Consider the following 15313-nt stretch of genomic DNA (forward strand, 5'->3'; position numbering starts at 1 on the left):
GGGTTGCAAAGAGTCGGACATGACTGAGCGACTTCACTTTCACTTAACATATGGTCTGGAGAAGGAAATGGCAACCCACTCCAGTATTCTTGCCTGGAGAATCCTGTGGACGGAGGAGCCTGGTGGGCTGCTGTCCATAGGGTCGCACAGAGTCAGATATGACTGAAGTGACTTAGCATGCATGCGTCCATTGAAGAAGGAAATGGCAACCCACTCCAGTATTCTTGCCTGGAGAATCCCAGGGAGCCTGGTGGGCTGCTGTCCATGGGGTCACATAGAGTCTGACACGACTGAAGCGACTTAGCTGCAGCAGCAACATATGGTCTGTTCTAGAAAATGTTTCATCTGCACTTGAGAAGAATGTGTATTCTGATGATGTTGGATAGACTATTCTGTGTATGTCTGTTTTGTATATTTGGTCTATGCATGCTAACTTGCTTCAGTCATATCTGACTCTTTGCGAGCCTATGGACTGTGGCCCGCCAGGATCCTCTGTCCATGGGATTCTCTAGGCAAGAATACTGGAGTGGGTTGCCATGCTGTCTTCCAGGGGATCTTCCTGACCAGGCATCAAACCCATGTCTCTTATGTCTCCTGCACTGGTAGATGAGTTCTTTACCGCTAGTGCAAGCTGAGAAGCCCCTTTTGGTCCATAGAGTTATTCAAATTTGGTGTTTCTTTATTGATTCTGTCTAGATGATCTATCCATTGTTGAGAGTGGGGTATTAAAGTCCTGTTTATTTCTCCTTTTAGGTCTATCAGTTTTTGCTTTATGAATTTCAGTTTTCCAATGTTGGGCATGTAAATATGATCATTATAACTTTTTGATGTATTGATCCTATCATCATTATATAATGACCTTCTTTGTTTCCTTTTACCATTTTTAAAATTAAAGCCTATTTTGTCTGATATAACTACTCCTGACTCTTTTGGGTTGTTTGCTTAAAATATTTTTCCATCCCTTTACATTTCCTTTGTATGTCTTGAAGGCCAAAATGATTCTTGAAATGATTGGATCTTTTATAAAAATCCATTTAGCCATTTGATTTCTCATTTAGAGAACTGGATCCATTTACATTTAAAGTTATTATTGATAAATAAGAAGATACTGCCATTTTGTTAACTGTTTTCTGGTTGTTTTATAGATCAGTTGTTTCTTCTTTTCTTTTATTGTGTTTTGATGCTGTGTGGTATTAGTATGCTTTGACTTTATCATACTTTTTTGTAATTCAGGTTTTTCCGTTCTTGTTACCATATGAGCATACATTTTAAGTCACTTCAGTCATGTCTGATTCTTTGTGACGCTATAGACCATAGCCCATCAGGCTCCTCTGTCCATGGGATTCTCCAGGCAAAAATACTGGACTGGGTTCCATGCCCTCCTTTAGGGGATCTTTCCAACCCAGGGATCAAACCCACATCTCTTATGTCTCCTGCATTGGCAGGCAGGTTCTTTACCACTAGAACCACCTGGGAAGCTGTTACCATGAGGCTTACATTAAAAAAAAAACAAAACAAACAAAAAAAAAACCTTAAATTATAACACACTATTTTAAACTAATACCAACTTAATTTCAATCAAATCCTAAGCTTTATACTTTAAATTCTACTCCCTTCCCATTTTAGGTTATTGATGTTACAATTTACATAGTTTTTAATATTGTATATTTCATAACTTTAATATTGTATACCTCAGATTATTGTAATTTTAGTCATTTTTACCATGTTAGGTATTTTTTTAAGTTTCTGTATCTTTGAAAAAATGTTTTATATTGGATTATAGTTGATTAACAATGTTAGTTTCAGATGTACAGCAAAGTAATGCAGTTATATATATATACATATACATGTATCTACTCTTTTTCAAATTCTTTTCCCACTTAGGTTATTACAAAAAATTGAGCAGAGTTCCCTGTGCTATACAATAGGTCCTTGTTGATTATATATTTTAAATATAGCAGTGTGTACCTGTCAAACCCCCACTCTCTCCTCTCCCCACCCTTCACCCTGATAACCAGAAGTTCATTCTCTGAGTCTGCTTCTGCTTTGTATATTGAGTTCATTTGTGTCACCTTTTAAGATTCTGCATATTAGTGATGTCATGTATTTGTCTTTCTCTTTCTTACTATGATAAACTCCAGGTCCATCCATGTTTCTGCAAATGGCATTATTTCATTCTTTTTATGCCTGAATAATATTTCATTGTATATATGTACCACATCTTCTTTATCCATTCATCAATGGACATTTAGGTTACTTCCATGTCTTGGATATTGTAGATAGTGCCGCAATGAACATTGTGGTGTGTGTATCCTTTTAAACCATGTTTTGCTTTTGATGTATGCCCAGGAGTATCACTATTTTTAGTTTTTTAAGAATCCTCCACACTGTTCTCCATAATCCCTGTACCAATTTAAATTCCCACCAACAGTGTAGGAAGGTTCCATTTTCTCCACACTCTCTCGAGCATTTATTATTTGTAGACTTTTTATTCCTAGATTTTTTTTTAAGAGCCTCCATACAGTTCTCCATAGTGGCTGTATCAATTTACATTCCCACTAACAGTATAAGAGGGTTCCCTTTTCTCCACATCTTCTCTAGCATTTATTGTTTGTAGATTTTTTTTAATGATGGCCATTCTGATCAGTGTGAGGTGATACCTCATTGTAGTTTTGACTTGCATTTTTATAGTAATGAATAATGTTGAGCATCTTTTCATGTGTTTATTGACCATCTGTATGTCTTCTTTGGAGAAATGTCTGTTTAGGTCTTCTGACCATTTTTTGATTGTGCTGTTTGTTTTTCTATATTGAGTTGTATGAGCTGTTTGCTATTTTGAATATTAACCCCTTGTCAGTTGGCCTTGTTTGCAAATATTTTCTCCCATTCTGTAGGTTGTCTTCATTTTGCTGGTGGTTTCCTTTGCTGCACAAAAGCTTATAAATTGGATTAGGTTCTGTTTGTTTATTTTTGCTTTTATTTCTTTTGCCTTGGGAGACTGATCTAAGAAAACATTTCTATGATCTATGTCGAAGAAGGTGCACTTGAGAAGAATGTGTTTTCTGCTGCTTTTGGATGAAATGCTACATGAATATCAATTCCATCTAGTCTAATGTGTCATTTAAGGCCTGGGTTTCCTTATTGATTTTCTGTCTGGATAATCTATCCATTGATGAAAGTGGGGTGTGAAAGTCCCCCACTATTATTGTGTTACTGTCAATTTCTCCTTTTATGTCTATTAGTATTTGCCTTATATATTGAGGTGCTCTCTATCTGTGCATCCATTCTTTTTTTGAGATCTTGGATTATCTTTACCATCATTACTCTGAATTGTTTTTCAGGCAGATTGCCTATCTCCATTTCACTTATTTGTTCTTCTGGAGTTTTATCTTGTTCCTTCATCTGGGACATATACCTCTGCTGTCTCATTTTGTCTAATTTTCTGATTGCAGTTTCCACTCTGCAGGCTACAGGCTGTAGTTCTTGCTTCTGTCTGTCCGCTTATGAATGAGGCAGTCTAAGAGGCTTGTGCAGGCTTCCTGGTGGGAGGGACTAGTTCCTGCCTACTGGTAGGTGGAGCTGGGTCTTGTCCATCTCCTGGGCAGGATCGTGTCAAGGGGTGTGTTTAGTGGGCAGCTGTGTGCTCAGGATGACTTAGTCTCACAAGTGGGGCTGTTTTCCTGTCCTGTTGGTTGTTTAGCTTGAGGCATCTTAGCACTCAGCCTACAGGCTGTTGGGTGGGTCCAGGTCTTGATAAGAAAATGGTGGCCTCCAGCAGGGCTCACGCTGATGTGTATTCCCGAGAACTACTGCTGTGATTGTCCCAACAGTGAGCCACAGCTGCCTCCCCTAACCTCTGCAGGTGACCCTCCAATACTAGCAATACTAGCAGGTAGGTCTGACCCAGTCTCTTATGAGGTCACTGATTTCTTTCCCCTGGTTCCTGGTGTGCCAAAGACCTTGTGCGTGCCCTCCAAAGTGGAGTTTCTGTTTTCCCCAGTCCTATGGAATTCCTGTGATTAAACCCCACTGCCTTCAAAGCTAGAGGATTTGGAGGCTCCTCTTCCTGTTGCCAGACCCGCTAGCTGGGGAGCCTGAGGTGGGGCTCAGAACTTCTACTCCTGTGTACAACTTCTGTGGCGTAATTATTTTCCAGTTTGTGGCCCGCCCACCCGATGACCAGGAGTTGAATTAATCACTTTTGCGCGCATGCGCGCGCATCCCCCTCCCCCCCCCCCGCCCCCATCTTGTAGCTCCTTCTTTGTCTTTGGATGTAGGGTATCTTTTTTGATAGGTTCTAGCAATTTTTGTGGAGAAGGCAATGGCACCCCACTACAGTGTTCTTGCCTGGAGAATCCCAGGGATGGGGGAGCCTGGTGGGCTGCCGTCTATGGGGTCGCACAGCGTCGGACATGACCAAAGCGACTTAGCAGCAGCAGCATTTTTTGTTGGTTGTTCAGAAGTTAGTTATTTTGGTGGTTTCATCAGAAGAAGTGAGCTCACATCCTTCTACTCTGCCATCTTGTCTATGTCTACCATGGTTGTTTTTTAACTTTTAAATTCGAGCTGTAAGTGAATTACATACCACTATTACCATATTACAGAACTCAACTTTGACTAAGTTTCCCCCTTTCCAGTGAGTTTTACACTGCCTTCTTATGTTCTTATGATGTTAGTTATTGTCCTTTTATAGTTATTCCTCAGTACTTGCAGGGGATAGGTTGCAAGACTCACTGTGGACCCCAAAATCCGTGGATGCTTACATCCCATTGTCAGTGCTCTGTATCTGTGGGCTCCATATACATTGATCTTCTGGTTCTACATATAGTATGTGGTCCATGGTTGGTTGAATTTGTGGATCTGTAACTTGTGGATATGGACGGCTGACTGTACTTCCACTCAAAGAAGTCTTATAAAGCAGCTCTAATGGTGATGAACTCTCTCAGCTTTTGTTTTTTCAGAAAAGTATTTGTCTCTCTTTCATTTCTGTAGGGGAGCTTTACTGGATATGGAATTTCTAGGGTTGACAGTTTTTCCTCCCAATATTTTGAATATGTCATACCATTCTCTTCTGGTCTGAAAAATTTCCATTATTAAACCACTGGTAGTCTTATGGTTTGGTCTCAGTTGCAGAGTGCTCATTTAAAATGCTGAATTATGTGCAAACTACATTTTACATAGAAATGTATCTCAAATAGTTCCCATTTGTGTTCTCTTCCATTAGAGGTCATTTCTATGTAAAACCATCAAAATTGCCTTTATAGGTCATGTCCATTTGACAGCCTCTAAACCCTTCAGTTCAGAGGGTAAAGCATCTGCCTGCAATGCGGGAGACCTGGGTTCGATTCCTGGGTTGGGAAGATCCTCTGGAGAAGGAAATGGCACTCCACTCCAGTATTTGTGCCTGGAGAATCCCATGGATGGAGGAGCCTGGGGGGCTACAGTCCACGGGGTCGCAGAGTCGGACACGACTGAGCGACTTTACTCACTCACTCAGTCTTATGGAGGTTCCCTTGTATGTAACTTCTCTCTTTTCTCTTGTTGCTTTAAAAATTCTTTGTTTTTGTCTTTCGACAATTATAATATGTCCTGGTGTAGCCTATTTGGGTTCAATCTATTTGGCATCCTTTTTGGATCTAGATGTCTAGTTCTCTCCCAAGGATTGGGAATTTTTCAGCCATTATTTACTGAAATACACTTTTTGTCCCTTTCCTCCTTCTAGAATTCCCAGAATGCAAATACTTTTCATTGTGTCCTATAAGTCCCTTAGGCTCTTTTCAATCTTTTTCATTATTTTTCCTTTGTGTTCCTCTGACTGGATAATTTCAAATTATCTGTTTCCCAGGTTTCTTATTCTTCTGCATAGTTGAATCTGCTTTTGAGGCTGTCTATTGAATTTGTCAGTTATTTTATTATTCAGATGTATGATTTTTTTTCATGGTTTATATTTGTCAAACTCCTGTTCATTTTTCTACTTTCATTTAGTTGTCTGTTCTTATAGCTCACAAAACCTCTTTAAGAGAATTATTCTGAATTCTTTGAAAGTTCATAGCTCTCCAATTTCTTAGGGTCAGTTACTGGCCCTTTATTAATTACATTTGATGGTATCAGACATACTTGCTTTTTCATGATCCTTGATTCTTTTTATCGGTATCTGTTCATTTGAGTAAGTGATCTCCTTTTCCAGACAGTTCGGGTTTACTTTGGCAGAGACAGTTCTTCAGTCAGCTCTGTTAGGTTTCTGGACATATCTGCTGGTAACATCCTTGGGAAGGTGGGGCTTGCTGCTAGGATCTGGTTGGCTGAAGCATCGGTTTGAGCTCTGAGCTTGGTGGCAGGGGTGTGCCATTGACTGGGAACAGCTGGGTAGGTCTGCCATCTTAGTTCCCTGCCCAAATGCAGCTGTAGGATGTGCTTCATGAATTCTAGATTCTCCTCAGGCTTCCTAGATGCTTTAGACTGGGTAATATGCCCAGCTGTAGGTGAAGCTATGAATTAGCTTCCCTCTTCTGGCAAAGCAGCAGGAAGGGACCCAGAGCTGGCATGGCTCATGGTCTGGGGACCCAAGTCAAACAAGAGTGTGCACTGAATATTTTGCCTAGGTAAGGACACCAGTTTTGCTCTGCAGACAGAGAAAGCTACAGTCTGTGTTCTGTTCAGATGCACCATAAGCAGGGCTGTTGGATGGGTGATACAGCTTCCTGTGTGTTAGGCTTCAGTTCCTTGGTCAGGTGGTCTGAAGGTAGTATTCAGTTATAAGTGAGGTTGTGAATGGTTTTCCATTCCTGGGCACAGTGGGAAAAGCACCTTCAATGCCACGGATATTCTTAGTTTGTGACCTTGACTCAAGCCGACTCATATATCAAGTTCCCTGGCTGCACAGGGCCACTTTCTTTGCCCTGGCAGCCATCAGCTCTGCTCACCCACCTCTCAGTTAAGAGTTGCTGGGTTGTACAGCTTCCAGGTATTCTCACCAACTCTTCCTGTCAGCTGGGGGCCACACTCCAGAGTGGGTAGGGCAATGACTCGGGCCATGCCTGGATGGTACTGGGAGGGCCCATTTCAGGCAACTCTCAAATTTTCCCAAATAGGCTTTCTGGTCTGGAAGGGACAGGAGCCTCAGTCTGTAGTGGGTGAGGCTATGTATCACCTCCCCTGCCTGGGCATAGCAGAGGGACTCTCCAGAGAGACAGCACAAAAATGGTGTCCCTGGCCTGTATTCCCTGAGAGCCTCTCTGTAGGTCTCAAGATGTGTGCCAAGCCTGAAACCTGTCCTTAAGGCTGAAGATCCAGGAGAAAAAATGAGACCTCTTTCACAGAAACTGGGGGCGTATTTTAGTTTGCTGTCTCTGCAATGACCTGGAGGTGGTAGCCCAGCAAAAACTATTAGAGTCACGTGTGACCCAGCATTGTAATCCCTCCAGCCACCAGAGCCAGGTCATCAAGTGGTGTCCACTGGGTGCAGGCATGCATATGTGCTAAGTCACTTCAGTTGTGTGTGACTCTTTGCAACCCCATGGACTGTAGCTCACCAGGCTCCTCTGTGCATGCAATTTCCCAGGCAAGAATACTGGAGTGGGTAGCCATGCCCTCCTCTAGGGGATCTCCCCAACCCAGGGATCGAACCTGCATCTCTGTCTCTTAGGTCTGCATGCATTGGCAGGTGGGTTCTTTACCACTAGTGCCACCTGGGAATTGGGGTGGCACCCACCAAACCCAGGTCACCAATTGTTAAAAAAAAAGAAAGCAGGGCATCAGGTGGGGGTTGGAATGTCTTATCCTAGTTTCTTCACCATGTTAGTGTGTGTGTGGGCTTTGGGCTGGTGAGTGTGAGGGGTGGAAGAATGGGCAGATAAGGGGACACTAGAAGTAATCTTTTGTCCTTGAAAATACAAATGAAAATCCTCTGGAGGTGGTCTTTGATACTTGTTAGGAAATTTGGCTCATGCAAAGTCTCACCCCATCTGGAAATACATACACTGCCATTTTACTTAGGTTTTCAAAATCTCATTGCCAAGTCATTTCTGAATGATTCCTTTAGGAAGGTATTTGGGTTTTATAGCTATTAGTTTAACCCCAGTTTCTCAGCCATCTTCAGGACAGTATGGAGTGGGCAGAGAAACTTCCCCAAACGGAACAGTGCTGCTTCTGTCCGCCTATAGTTTGACATGGATTTTCTTTAACTACACTTACACCTCCTATCTTGGATTTTTTTTTTCCAGCAAGCACAGTGTGGCCTGGATCTTCGACACATCACTGTGGTGGAGCTGGTAGGGGTGTTCCCAACCCTCATCGGCAGGATAGGAGCAAAGGTGATGCCTCCAGCCCTGGCCCTGCAGCTCAGGTAGGGGGAAGTTCTCTTCTTAAATGTTGTTACCTATAAATGTACCTTTTTCTGACCAGGGTCCCTGATTTCTGTCTATTGAGTCTTGATTCCAGGCAATGTTTCAGTACTTTTGTTCTGGGAGCATTATAACCATGTTAATTGGCATGTGGCTGCTTATTCAAATATATAATGCAGAGGGTGATCACCAGGGTTCTTCCCCTCCCCTCCCAGGTGTTTTTGCTTTGTCTTTGTGTTTATTTTTCCCTCGGTTGGAGAAGGATGGAAAGGGGAGAGAATACAAAAAGGACCTTAAGCAGTCTTTGGTCTTATTAAGAGGGCAGGCATCCAGTTTAGCCTTTCCAGGCTTGGCGTCCTTTTCCTCCATGCTTCCAGGGCACTTATCCAAAGCCCCATTTTAACAACTATTTTATTTTGGTAATATACAATGCCAGAATCATGGTGTTCGGACTCTGAGTAATGGTGCATTACAAAAGCAAAAATTAGCAGCCAAAAGGTAATTTCAGAGCAGCCCAAACTTTTACTTGTTTCTTTTGACCACTGTGAAAAGAATAATTAGAAAAAGCAAAGCTCCTTAAAAACCTTCCTTTCTCATCTATCTTTTTCTCTCATGCTCTGCAAAGGAGGGGATAGATCTCTGTTCTTATGGTCCCAAGCTATTGGTAGTTCCACTATCTTGTAGCATCCACATCCCAGAAGATATTACTTCCAGGTTGTACAAAGAAGGGGAAAGAGTGAAAAAAGAATGCCATTTGTGTGTGTGTGTGTCATATTGGAAGCATAAAACTGCTGACTCCGAATCCATTGGCCAGAACTCATCACATGATTGTGATCAGAGTTCAAGGGAGACTGGGAAATATGGTCTTTGTATATACTCAGGAAGAAGAAAATGAAATAAAACTTGTGAACCAGATCACAGATTTTCAAAAAAGTTCACAGAAATCCCTTATCATGATGGAAATATGTCTTTAGCAAGTGTTGTTATGTAGTGACATAACAATTTATTTTTTCTAATTTCCTTATTTTCCATCTGCCTTAAAAAAATAATTTTACTTATTTTTTGCTTCATTGCTCCCCAGGCTTTTCTTTAGTTGCAGTGAGCAGGGGCTACTCTCTAGTTGTGGTGTGCAAGCTTCTCGTTGCAGTGGCTTCTCTTGTTATGGAGCGTGGGCTCTAGATACGTGGGCTTCAGTAGTCGCAGCTCCTGGATTCAAGAGCACAGGTTCAATAGTTGTGGCACACGGGCTTAGTTGCTCAGCAGCATTCCATCTGCTTTTTGACCCACCACACGTTTGATTTATACCTGTCTCCTCGCAGAGTCTGGCCCATCCACAACAGGATCAAAAATTCAGAAGGCCAGGGATGGAAAATGATAAAGAGGCCTGAATTCTCTTTAGTTGGCTGAAGGAGAAGCCAGGGAACACTCATCAGCTTTTATGTATTCATTTTGGTCCTCCTGCATTTGTATCTAGTACCTCCGTAGGGGTGACACTTGTGAGGTCAGAACTAGATCTTTTCAAATTTGCTACCTAGTACCTAGCACAGTGCCTGGTGTCATGTTGGTGCTAAGTGATTCAAAGGGAATCAGCTTTACTATTTCCAGGAGTGACAGTACTCTTTAAGAGTATTTGTATCATTCCCAACACTTCAAATTGAAGATAAAAGCTCCCAGTGCAGGGGGCCTGGGTTCAGTCCTTGGTTGGGGAACGAGATCCCACATACTGCAGCTAAGACCCAGTGCAGGCAAACAAAACAAAACAACCCAGGTGCTTAGAGTACAGTCCAGCCTGTGATGCTGAGACAGCAGAGTTAGGAGGTGAGGACATGAACGGCCTTCAGTATTTGTAGGCAGCAGCGCTGTCTGTTTTTGGTGCACCTTTTGGCCTGAGAACTGACTGACAGTCTGACGGGCCTCTTGGTCTAGGGTTGGGTCAGCTAGCCAGCACCCAGCAAATTCCGCCAGATAATAGCAGCTCGTCCTCTGGTGCCATCAGGCAGTGCACTTGGTCCATTGTTTCTGGAACGTCTCAGTCCACATTGCAGTGTTCCACAATGTGAACTGGAGAGCAAGCCATCTGGGTGAGCAGCTGCATCTCCAACATGGTGCCATGGCCCTTGGGTGTCATCTCCAGTGGACAAGGCATAGGTGTCTCCGATGGTGAACTCCTGGCCTGGGACGATGTCGCCTGGGATGGGATCATCTCCAGCGATGAGTCTGTCTCACTCACGAGTGAGGTCTTCTGGAGTGGAGGCCACCCAGGGGTGGGAACCCATGTGGATATGCAGTGTTGGTCATCGGCTGGGCATAGGCTAGCCTGATATAATGTAGAGGCATCCTTGAGGACTGCAGGGCATGCTGCCTGTGGAACAAATTGTTGAGAGCTCTCTGGGGTCATCAAGGACATCTTTAGCAGTGGAATGAGTGGCTGTCCTTTCCTTCCTGGAAGACCTCATCCAAAGCACATGAATATTCTGGGGACATTTATATCCTAGGCTACAGGCGATCTTATGGATGCTACTTAGGCACAACCATGAGGGCAGTCCCTGCACAGATCCTGGGAGCACATTCCCCATATCCAGATGGGTTTTGTGGAGGAGCGATCATAGGGCCAGTTGGCTTGTAGCACTATTTGGTGTTGATCCTGGAGGGCAAGTATCGTTTGGATGTTGCTTCCAGACAGCCTGTTGCCTTTAAAGGGCTTCCCTGGTGATTCAGAGGCTAAAGAACCTGCCTGCAAGGTGGGAGACCTGGGTTTGATCCCTGGGTCGGGAGGATCCCCTGGAGAAGGGAATGGCTACCCAATCCAGTATTCTTTTCTGGAGAATCCCATGGACAGAGCAGCCTAGCGGGCTACAGTTCACAAGGTCACAAAGAGTCAGACAGGACTGACTAACAGTACACTACTAAGTTTGGATTACTTGGCATTTAATAAAGGTGGTCGTCAGAGGCTTTATTCTTCACATGCCTCTTTAAAGGCTATTGCTTTTTCAGTTCCAATACTTGGCACCGAGCTGGAGTCTTCCTCCTACTGGGTCAGTAGTCTTGGCTCTTCCTGGCCTCCCCTCCACTCAAGCATCCGCTCTTACCTTTTGTAGAATTTCTTCAGGGACTTCTGGTTGAAGTTTGTCTCTCCATTGTCATAGCACAGCTTGGATGGGGCAGGCTTGACCTAGGAGTACTTGAGTGTCTACTTTTTCTGGTGAGAAAGTCACTTGGGCATTTAACTTTGTTAGATCTTCTCCCAGTAAGGGAATAGGGCATTCAGGCAGATACAGAAAGCTGTGCCCTACATATGCTATTTTTTCCTCCCCCAATTATATAAGATCTGAGGTAGAAAATGGAGAGTGTACATGTACAAATGCCCTGGGTTGACCTTGGTCATCTAGCCCTGTGGGAACTTGTTTCATTTGATACTGCCCTGCTTGAGGGCAATTGAAAGATACTAATTCTAAATATGTTTAAATTTAAATTAAGCATTTACAATATAATAAGCCATCTACTCTTTTGCTGCTGCTGCTAAGTTGCTTCAGTCGTGTCCAACTCTGTGCAACCCCATAGACAGCAGCCCACCAGGCTCCCCCGTCCTTGGGATTCTCCAGGCAAAAACACTGGAGAGAGTTGCAATATCCTTCTCCAATGCATGAACGTGAAAAGTGAAAGTGAAGTTGCTCAGTCATGTCCAACTCTTAGCGACCCCATGGACTACAGCCTACTAGGCTTCTCCGTCCATGGGATTTTCCAGGCAAGACCACTGGAGTGGGGGGCCATTACCTTCTCTGTCTACTCTTTTAAGCAATAGTTTTTTGATCCCTATTTCGCATATGAGATAACAGAGGCACAGAGAAGGTAATTCACATTCCCCAATGCCCTCAATTTAGTAAGTGGCTAGAATGGCATTTGAACCCAAGCCATCTGTGGGGAAGAATCCATGACACCAAACTGTTTCTCTAAAACTGGAGAGTAAGAAGGATCTTCAGGCTTCCCTGGTGGCTCAGAGGTAAAGAATCCTTCTGCCAAACAGGAGACTTGGGTTTGATCCCTGATCCAGGAAGATCTCACATTTTGCAGAGCACCTCAGCCTGCGCATCACAACTACTGACCCTGTGGTCTAGAGCCGGGGAACCACAACTGCTGAGCCCATGTGCCACAACTACTGAAGTCCAAGCGCCTCGTGCCCATGGTGTGCAACAGGCGAAGCCACCACAATAAGGAACCCACATACCGCAACTAGAGAAGAGCCTGAGCAGTAATGAAGCCCTAGCACAACCTAAAAGTCAATTTCTAGTTATAAAGATGAAGAGATACTCACCTGGTGCTTGCTTCTATCTAGAGGAGAACAGTTAATTGACATACGTAGGATCTGAGACATTGTCAGAGGAAAATGAAAGTGTTAGTCACTCGGTCATGTCCGACCATTTGCGACCCCATGGACTGGAGCCTGCTAGGCTACTCTGTTCATGGAATTCTCCAGGCAAGAATACTGGAGTGGGTGGACATTCCCTTCTCCCAGGGATCTCCCTGACCCAGGGACTAAACCTGCATCTCCTGCACTGCAGGCAGATTCTTTGGCATCTGAGCCACCAGGGAATGCCCGTCAAAGAAAGAGGAGAGATCCTCAATGTGAGCAGAGAAAGAAACAGAGTGAGAAGACCCCGGTTGTCTAAGAACAAAGGAACAAGCAAATTTTCTGGAAATTTAACTGGAGAGAGTTAATCCTCATTTTAAGAAAATATTCAAGTGCAGTCATGGTGAAATGGGACAGTTAACTCCTTTGTAGCCAGGCTTGTTTATATATTTGTAAATATTCAAATAAGAGTTAGTTGCTCAGTCATGTCCGACTCTCTGCGATCCCATGGACTGTAGCCCACCAGGCTCCTCTGTCCATGGGATTCTCCAGGCAAGAATACTCGAATGGGTTGCCATTCCCTTCTCCAGGGGATCTTCCTGACCCAGGGATCGAACCCAGGTCTCCCACATTGCGGGCAGATTCTTTACTGTCTGAGCTACAGGGAGGAATATTTGTAAATATTCAAAGCAGTTTGCAAACTTTTGGGAGACTCAGATGGACCATGTGTCAATCTGAGGACCATCTCTTATCAAGGACCATGTGTCCTTGATAAGACAGGCAAGATCTGTAAAATTTTAACTTTTGCCTTATTAACCACACCTAGGCACAGAAGAAACATATTTTGAGTGTTTTTGGTAGGCAAAGGCAATATTAGGGTTTATATGTGTAGAGACTTCATCTGATCATGATGTCTCCCATAGGTCTGTTTCTAAAGCTGACATCCACTCTGAACCCCAGATTCATTTTTCTGGATACCTGCATGACAGTTCCATTTGGATGTCTAATATGCATCTCAGATTTTACATGGCATGCCTTCTCCAACCTTCCGTCCCAGCTGTGCCCCTGGCAAAAGACCCCAAATTGATAAAATAGTACCACCATCAACCCAGGCTAAAGTAGATTTTCTTCTTCATATCTCACTCTTCATCTCTGGTCCATGAAGAAACCTTGCTGATGTATCCCAATCCATCTGCAATGTGTCTACATCTCTTCATTTCTTCATCCTCCAGTCCAGTTCAACCACCATTGTCTTTCACCTGGACCAGCTGTCATACCTATGAACTGGTCTCCCAGCTTCAACCTTCCCCCTCTACATACTTCAGTGCAGCCAGTACCACTGACTTCATATTCAGGGGGATTCATTTTACTTTATATTCAGTATCACAAATTGACCTTCATTCATGAGCTTCTATTTTTCACCCTAGAAGGGCCATATAGAATCACCCTCAATAGAATTGAGATAAATTTTGAGTGATATCATGCTCCTTTATTGCAGGGTGGTACAATTCAAGTAGAAAATTGCACGTGAATGTTTTGTAAGGGCAGATTCCATGCTCAACAGTGGTGACCACAGGAAGTGTGTCTCTGGGAAAGCCAGCCCTGCCACCCTTAGATTGTCACTGTAGCCCAGGGTGAGCTTGCCATAGAGGGACTCTGCTATGCCAGTTTCCCAGGCCCCCATCTTGCTACCTAGAAGTCTGCTTCAAACAAAATGAAGACCCTTTTATTTCATTCCCTTCCCAGTCCCTTTCCCTTCACTATTTCTGGAGATCAACCCCAATCGTGATTTTCAGGCCACATTTTTATGTCTCGTCTATTCACAGGCACCCACATTCACCAGGGCCTCACCTCACCCATGCCCACCCCATATACCACATTGTTTATTAGGGGAAGATACATTTTGTATTGTTCAGGGTCCCATGGATCCCCTTCTTCGCTCCCTCTTTGGAGATCCTGAGCTGCCTGTGGACAGGGCATTGGTAGCTCGAAAGACTGCTGGATACCTCTTTTATTTTTTTTAATTTTATTTTATTTTTAAACTTTACAATATTGTATTAGTTTTGCCAAATATCGAAATGAATCCGCCACAGGTATACCTGTGTTCCCCATCCTGAACCCTCCTCCCTCCCCACCCTCCCCCCGGGCCATCCCATACCTGTTTTAAAACTTGAAAGGTTAAGGGTTTGCATGCATGAATCAACAAGGCACCTTTATTTCTTCAGGAAGCAATTACTTTATTGGAAGAACTGGAAACACTGAAAGAAGGAAAACTTAAGTGAACTTTTAATGCAAGGGCAATACTGCGGTCTGCATTGCAGGCAGGGTGACCTTGGGCAGTCACCCCGGACTCGGGGGAAAGTCCAGTCCAGGCTCAGTCCTTCTTGTCGCCACCACTCAGGGTGAGCTTGTCAGAGAAGTACTCTGCCAGGGCACCTTCTGGGAACCCCATGTTGCTTAGGTCGCTGAGGTGGTCCCGCAGCTCCCTGATGAACTTGACCTGCTGGTCCAGGTAGTCGGTCCCCAGGAAGTAGTACAGCTCGATGTCGCTGCTGTCGGTGGCCAGCTTGTGCAGGTTGAGCAGGCTCTGGTTGACGCACTTCTCCAGGTGCAGGGTGTTTTG

At 43.9% G+C, this 15313-nt stretch overlaps 1 protein-coding gene across 4 annotated transcripts in view; it reads left to right on the plus strand.

Annotated features, from left to right (window-relative positions):
• SRPX (sushi repeat containing protein X-linked) overlaps positions 1-15313 on the plus strand; it is a 142468-nt gene that overhangs the window by 106150 nt on the left and 21005 nt on the right. For 3 of the 4 annotated variants that reach the window (XM_055563143.1, XM_055563144.1, XM_055563145.1), the window contains one exon: positions 8223-8344. The exons of the other annotated variant lie outside the window; for it this stretch is intronic. In XM_055563143.1, coding sequence (XP_055419118.1) covers positions 8223-8344 — 122 coding nt within the window. The remainder of the gene's footprint in view (positions 1-8222; positions 8345-15313) is intronic. 4 annotated transcript variants of the gene reach the window in all.

The sequence above is a fragment of the Bubalus kerabau genome, chromosome X (genome assembly GCF_029407905.1).
Source record: "Bubalus kerabau isolate K-KA32 ecotype Philippines breed swamp buffalo chromosome X, PCC_UOA_SB_1v2, whole genome shotgun sequence".
NCBI lineage: Eukaryota > Metazoa > Chordata > Mammalia > Artiodactyla > Bovidae > Bubalus > Bubalus kerabau.